Genomic DNA, 7,572 nt, shown 5'->3' with positions numbered 1-7,572 from the left:
AGTTGCTCTCACATCCTCATGCCTGTACTTAAACACAAACACATTTGTGTCATCTTTTCACAGTATTGATGTGCTTTTTTGGACCCTTTTATCCAATTTCTTTCCTTTTTTCACCTTAATTGCTCTAAAGCACTGCTTTGGTAAAAAAAAAACTAAAAAAAAACTTTGAAATGACGTGTTAAAAAACAGTGTAAAATTTATCCAAAATACATATAAAGTCTGCTATAAACAAGTTTCGACACAAAGAATACAGAAAGCTCGACTTAGTTTTTCCTTTGTTTTAATAGAAAACCAGAGATTAAATAGTGCTTTTATGCACACTGTCCCTTTTTTGCACAACATAATCACTCACTAAAGGTGCATCAAAAGAAAATACAGCAATCTTATAAATATATTCCCCCGAAAAACACCTCAAAAAACATACTAAATACAATAAATGAAATGAGATGTCTTTTTAATATATTCGCTCAAATATTCTGACAGTAAATAGTACATGTATCCCATAATAAGTGTCTTTCACTGCAGAGGTTTAAGCTTCATTTAAAGTCATACACCTTCCTTTGTAATATACATGCGTTATTATTATTGCCGATTATTACAAAAAAGTATTTTCTCTCTCTTTTTATATCTATCTCTAGAAAATAAGTTGTACATTGTATACGTCTATTTTCTACCTTCTTTGATCACAAACATCACATATAGTTTGACTCTTTATGCTACATCACCGGTTTACTTACGTACAAGGATGGTCGCCTCGCCCTTGGCATTGCAATCTCTGAGGGGGGAGGGAAAGTAAAAGGGGGGGGGGAGAAACATTTTGACCTCTAGGAAACAAGGGAGGAGTCCCATACTGTAGTTTACCTCTGTGCCTTTACTACTCGAGGACAGAGGAGGGAGGGGGGCGCACGCAGCAGTTGGGTCGTCTGACATTTCGCAGCATTGACCTGAAAATGTTCTGCTGCCTCCTTTTGTTCTTCTTGCCTTTTTGCGGCGAGTCGACCCCAGACACCGACTTCCTGATCGAGGTGCGGGCTACCAGTTTCCTCTCTTGCTCCTTGATTTTGCACTGCAGGTGGCTCTGAATGGCAAAACCAAGAGATTCTGGGTCCACAGAGGCCCCGTACACCTCCCAAGTCATCCCTTGTTCATCCCAGACGACATCATGCACGCTCTTCCCTTTCTCGTTCGCTGACTGGTCATCCTCTTTCTCCTTTTTCTCCAGTTTTATCTTCTGCTTTGATTTCCCCTCCTTCGCCCGGCTTTTACCTCCATCTTTATCCTTTTCCTTTTCCTCAGGACGTCCAGCTTTATTTTTAGCGGGTGCTGACTTTGATGTGGTGTTTGTTGTTGTTGCTGTTGTGGTTGGCAGGGCCTGGTTGGGCTTGGTTGAAACAGCAGCCTGAGACAGCGCTTCATTGTTTCTGTCAGCAGGTCCAGACTTGATAGCACTGACTGTCTCTGGGGGCACTCCCACTTTGAGAGAAGGATCTTCCGCAGAGGCTGTTTTTACTACAGATGCTTTATTCTGGGAGTTACCTATCTGTCCTTGCTCCTTGAGGTTGCTGTGTTCAATGTTGATTTGATAAACGGGCTGAGTGTTGCAGAGAGATGACCCAGGGTCTTTAGGCTTTGCTTCCAGCCTTTTGTCCGACAAAGCATCCGAGTTAAAGACCACACTCGCATTCTGGTTTGGGCACATCTCTGCCTCCACTGTGAATCTCTCTGACCTGGAATCGTTTGGAAGTGCTAATACATTACTCATGTTTATATGATGTAGTCCCACATTTCCATCAGCATTATAGACTACAGCCAGGGTCTGCGCTTCTTCGCTTGCACTACCACTCGGCCTGCGAGCCACATTGAAGGGCAGCAAGCTCGGACTTGTGGCCACACTCTTGCTGCACGTATTTGCCACTGCTTGAACCTCCATATCTTGACGCTGCTTGACCGGGGTCGGGGACAGGGATGAGGTCATCGTAGCAGCTTCCCTGTACTGCTTGCAGGGCTGCTGCTGTCCTTCACAGACAGCTGTGTTTTTCTGGCTTGATTCTTCGGCCACCTGTCTGAGTGCGGCCATGTTTTTTGTATCCTGAGGCAGAGCAGAGGAGGCTGTCTGTGAAGACACTTGCTGATGTTTATCTGAGGAGATTTGCGGTTTCTTTGCCGGGGTTAACTCTTTCTCTGAATGTGTTGCAGTGGAATTCTTGTTCGAGAATCTGGCTTCTGCATCTTTGTTTGTACTAAGCGGGGCTACAGATGTTTCCGTGCTTTGTATTGTTTTAGACATCTGCTGTGGACTGAGAGAGCTTTTTGAGCAGATATGTGGATGATCGGTCTCTTTAGGTTTCTGTTGAACAGCAGTGTCCTTGTTTTTTTGAGCTGGTAAACTCCCTTTTGTATCCTGCTGTGGTTCTTCTGCATTATGTCTTAACTCACAGGCATTGTTGAGGTTTTTATTTGGAGAAACCTGTTTTGTTCTTTCCTCTTGTGCTGGAGCATTTGTCGAGGATGTCATCTGTGCACAGTTCTCCTCAGCTGCACTTAGCCCTTTTATTCTGCAGTCATTGGTAAGCATGTCGGCCTTTGACGCCGAAAGAGCAGACGACACAGCGCCCTTACAGATATCCTTCTCATCAGTCGGGCTTAACATTTTCATATTGGCGTTAGAATCCCTCCGGTCGTCTCCGGACTCACCCCCACCTAGAGACAGGTCAGGTATCTGTTTTTCTCCACTTTTCCCATTTTCAGATTCTGTTTTGTTTCCATTAGAAGTCGCTGGTTTGTCTGACACAGTGCTGCTAACTGGTTCACCCCCCGTGGAAGCTGTTTTTAGGGTGTTAGTGGGAGAAGCAGTCAGAGACAGTTTGAGGTTGGGCTCTTTAGTCCAGTTGGCGTTGGGCTCCTTGTTGCCCAGCGTGTCCACCACGGCCAGCTGAGGCACCATCTGGACTGTCACTGTCCTTTTTGGGTTAGTTCCCATACTGGATTCACTCTTTTAGTCTTTAAATATTCTTGTAATCCAAAGATGGAAACAGATGCGAGATATCAGCCACTCTGTGCAGTTTCCTAAAAGAGGAAAATAAATAGACTTAGTTTGTTTTCATGATTTCTTGAGCATTACGTTTCATTAACTTAAATCCTGGTTTGCGCAAAAACAATTAGACCAGATTCACACAAGAGGCCAAGCCTAGATGAGCATTATGTAAAGTGCTTCCTTTTTTTCTTTGAACAGCCATTAACATTCATTTAAATAATCAATGTCAGAATAAAAGCAAAGCACTCAAACAATCAATGACCCCAATTTGCCTAATTCAGCCCTTCTTTTAATTAAGATTAATGTAATTCAAAGCCAAATGACTTAGGTAATCATAGCAGACAATCTTAGTAAGAAAACGCTGAGAACAAATCATGATAATGTGAGGTGTTAATGTATGTATTTAACAAGCCCTTTCTTTCACTTTGATGTTGGTTTTTAGGTTTGTTTCTGAAAATCTCTCGAGCTTTATCCGTCGAATGCTCTTTGAAACTTGCTTGTGATGAAATGCCACAGAAACACATAAACTTACACTTTATGCAGGATTTAGATAATTCAACAAACAGGTCGTTTCATAATTGGAATATTAAAAAAAATCCATTAAGGAAGCTAGTATATTTAGAATTCAAACTTTTTTGTTGAGTTGCAGAAAATAACCAAAAAAAAAGAATGACGGAGGATAATCCCCGAGGGGCATGCTAAAATGCTGCGTCAGACTTTATGAATCCAAATGCACAAACTTGAGAATACAGCAGGCAAAGTATATAAGAGGAAAACTGAATGGATCCTTTTTTTTAGGGGGGGGGGGGGGGGGGGGGGGTTGTTTAACGAAGAAAAAGGAAAAAACAATCTTGCCTTGTTTCTATTATTCATGTAGTTCACATCATAATTCTCATCTGTTTTCGTAACCTGAATGATCCCTGTTGTAAAACAGGGACAAACTATAACTGATCAAAACATTCTCTGTTTGCTTGAAGAGGGATTATATTAAATCTTTAAGTACTGTGTGTAAATGGAAAACTGTTTAGAAAGGATGCAGGACATAAATGAGGCGGATTATTGCGAATCAGCCTAACACCATTAATCGGTATAAAAGCAATCAGCGAACAAGTTGAGAAATGCACCTACATTATACTTTCTATAAGCAACTTAGAAAAATAAATCTAACGCAAATGATGCAGGGAAAATGTGTTTAAATAAGTGAGAAATCAAGCAGTCAGATCATTTTTTCTTCAGAATGTTCAACATTTTTTATCAGTACTGTGACATTATGCTGTCTTGGGTGTGATCATTGTTTAGATTAGATGATGTGTGTCGTGTAAGGGTTGAGAGAGCTTTGGAATATTTAACTGTCTTGATTTGAATGTAAATGTGTTGGGGGGAGGGGGGCCGGGTCCATATCATGCATCTATCGTTGTTTATACTGTGTAGATCAAATTATCCAACAAAAATGATAAATTTGCCTGTAAATACCAAACTTATTCAAAGTGTCTCCCAAAAATCTATGTCTTCCTGTTCAACTATCATTTTCTGTCACAGGACTTCTAGAGAAATACATAGTGTGTGTGTGTGTGTGTGTGTGTGTGTGTGTGTGTGTGTGTGTGTGTGTGTGTGTGTGTGTGCACGTGTGTGTGTGGTGCATGCCTTTGCATCTTTGGATGCTGTTTTATCCTGTTTTTAATCTAGTTCAAATACCTACCTATTGGCCTACAATCTCACACATCTTTTCATCCTCATCTTCAGCCTGATGAGCTCTGTCTCCTGAAGCATCTGGGCCAATTCTGCAACTAATGTGCTGCACTCAGCACAGGTCTGAAATATCTGATCCTTCAGAGGAAGACAAATGACTCCACTGTGATCAAGACTTCAATCATACAAGAAAACTGCTTTGAGGCTACAGAAGAACCAAACGATTTTTTGATGCATGTGATCCACAGGGAGCACGTTGATGTCCTATCCACTGCTGTTAATGAAACACCTTTGCGTATTTTTCAGATCATTGAAATGAAACTAAGATTGAACCCAGGCTTGTATTTGGGGTTACCCCGACCCCGAGTCATCACAGTGCTCCTCTTTGGGAGGGACATCAAACATGATACATTTCAGATGATCAGGTTATATTTATGTTGAGCTGGCTCAAGAAATCTCTCTTAAAATGCAGTTTCCATGTGTGACTTCAATACAACAAAACAGTATGGCTTCTGTTTTCATGGACAGGTGTTTGTGTGTTCTCTCCCACTCTGCATCTGCTTGTCAGTTATCAGAGCGCAAATATTTATGGCAAGCATATCCAGACTGTAATTAGATATTCAATGATTAAAACTACCCCGTGTCTGGGCGCTTTTTCTGCCTGCAGCAGTTAAGACAGGGTGTATGCAGGATGTGGATTCATGCACATCGGCAAATGTTGCATACATTAAAGTGCTGCACACGATCTATCCGGGCCAATCAAAGGTCTATATGGCATGTTCTTGATTCGCAGTGCTGTCCCACCCCAAGATCCAAGAGGCCACAATATGCACTTCTACCATTTGACCTTGCGGATAAATTCATGATCTGAATCGAAGTAAAAAAAAAAATAGTCTAATGGAAAAGGTGGATGGCTTACCTTGAGAGATGCTTTTTGTCCCGCACCTTGGGGTGCCGTTTGTGCGTCCGTGCCAGCGAGATGAGAAAAAACCTTGGAAATGAATATGGAAAATCAAAATGTGTCTGTGACAAAAAAAAAAAAGCCACGCCTTCCACGAGAATAAGGGTCTTTTTTTTTTTTTTTTTTTATTGGTATCGATCCTCCGCGGAAGAGCGCAAAAATTCAAGCGCTCCGGCTCACTGAGTGACTGAATGATCGTGCGCAATGAGTCACCGATGGATGCAGCCTCTGAGGTCTTTACGAGCGTTGACTTATGCTAATGACAAAAAGTGAACCTTTCGTGAAATGAACCCCTCGTGTTTGTGCGCTATCCCAGGCTGAGCGGGTCCAGCATGCAGGCAACGTGGTGCAGCAGCAGAGTAAAGCGAATGAATGGAGGAGAGGAGGAGGATGGACGCGGCATCAGCCGCAGGAGCGTCACCTGCTTTTTAAATGGATTATTTCTTGATCCCAGCATTATTTTTTCATCTCCTTTAAGAAAACATGTACTATTCAAAGACGATGGGTTACATCTATGCGAATGTTTAAAGAGCAAGCTTTGGAATTATTTGGTATAGTAATATTGCTTAATGGATTTCATTCGTATAGGTTGTTAGAGTCTGCTGGATGCATTACCTTTATCCTTAATAGTAGGTGCGGCCAGACACTATGACGAGTTCTGCTCTTTCAAATAGCAGTTTATGTGGACAAAAAGGTTGTGGTAAGAAAAGTCAACTAACACTGTTTTGATACATAAAGATCATACAATTAACACCAATGATAACAAATTGGATTTAATATTATAGAGAAAAGTAACTTCATACATTGTATGAAGTACTGTACTTAAAAAATATTATGAGAGAGCCTGCTTGCACTTAACTGATTTTATAGATATGAGCCACTAAATCACTATGTCAGAGGGAGGTACAGGCCTCTGCAAGTATACAGAATACATTTATATATATATATATATATATATGTGTACTTGGAAAGACTGCAGACTAGCCAATATCTTCATTTAAGCTCATGCTATGGGTACTTCACTGTGCTCACAATCACTGCTTTCAAGTTTGATCACACTTTGTAATAAATATTTTATTATTATTATTATATTCTGATATTTTGTTTCATCAGTAAAACAGAACATGTTCTGATCCCCTAATATTAATTAACCCTATATTAAGACACCATGAAAGAAGATGAATACTATGCAGACCTGCACAGGGGGTCAGAGGAGAAGAGAGTATCTGCTTTAAGTAACTAACATTTCAGAATGCAAAGGAAACAACACAATATAAACACACACAAAAAAAGTTGTGTTGTTTATTTTTTTTTATAGTAAGGCATACAATAGACAATAGTGCATCATTCAAACATCTCAATTTAATTTCTGTGATCACATCTGATTATTTGTTATCCAACATTTACAAACCCTTTGCTGTAATGAAAGATGTCTGTGCCATGACCTTCAGTTCTATTAGAACTGTTCCAATATCATCATTACAGACTCATTTTTACCTTGGCCTAGGCTGACCTCTTGAACTGTTATTATGATCTAAGTGGGGACTTTTGGGGATTCAGTTTTCAAACATAGCCAGGGTCTGAGGCAGGAGCTCCTCCTGGAATGCAGTAATTGTAAGGAATAGACCTCCTGCCTCTAAGCCCAGAGGGACTGATTAGTTGGGAAGGTAGGCCGAGACTTAATTACAGTTGAGTGCAGCATTGGAGCAACTCAAGGTGGCTGCACCAAGTGTTGTTGTTTGAGACTTTTACTTCAGGGTGAGAGGGCCAATTCATGCATTTGACACAAGTGGTAATGAAATATATAATTTAACAATAAGGATGTGTGCTTTGTTGCCAACATTCAACATGTTCATAAAGGAAAAGAAAGGGCAAAACGGTTTCTATG

The 7,572-nt window shown here is 40.8% G+C and overlaps 1 protein-coding gene across 2 annotated transcripts; it reads right to left on the bottom strand.

The window, feature by feature from the left end:
- Nucleotides 1-263: 263 nt before the first annotated feature.
- gprin3b (GPRIN family member 3b) lies at nt 264-6,398 on the bottom strand. 2 transcript variants are annotated; one of them, XM_065957163.1, is made up of 3 exons: nt 5,643-6,398; nt 4,734-4,861; nt 264-3,066 (listed from the first exon to the last, which is right to left on the bottom strand). In XM_065957163.1, the coding sequence occupies exon 3, from the start codon at nt 2,978-2,980 to the stop codon at nt 875-877; it is 2,106 nt and encodes a 701-aa protein (XP_065813235.1). In that variant the 5' UTR covers nt 2,981-3,066; nt 4,734-4,861; nt 5,643-6,398; the 3' UTR covers nt 264-874. The 2 variants fall into 2 exon arrangements, with proteins under 2 accessions (XP_065813235.1, XP_020484547.1); XM_020628891.3 differs by lacking the exon at nt 4,734-4,861 and having other exon boundaries at nt 5,643-6,397.
- Nucleotides 6,399-7,572: the final 1,174 nt, after the last annotated feature.

Source organism: Labrus bergylta, chromosome 1 (assembly GCF_963930695.1).
Source record: "Labrus bergylta chromosome 1, fLabBer1.1, whole genome shotgun sequence".
NCBI classification, from domain to species: Eukaryota; Metazoa; Chordata; class Actinopteri; order Labriformes; family Labridae; genus Labrus; species Labrus bergylta.
This window is presented reverse-complemented; position numbering and strand designations above follow the sequence as displayed.

Bases quoted from the DNA above. Each gene is read 5' to 3' on its own strand.
- gprin3b (XM_065957163.1), bottom strand. From the start codon at position 2,980: ATGGGAACTAACCCAAAAAGGACAGTGACAGTCCAGATGGTGCCTCAG.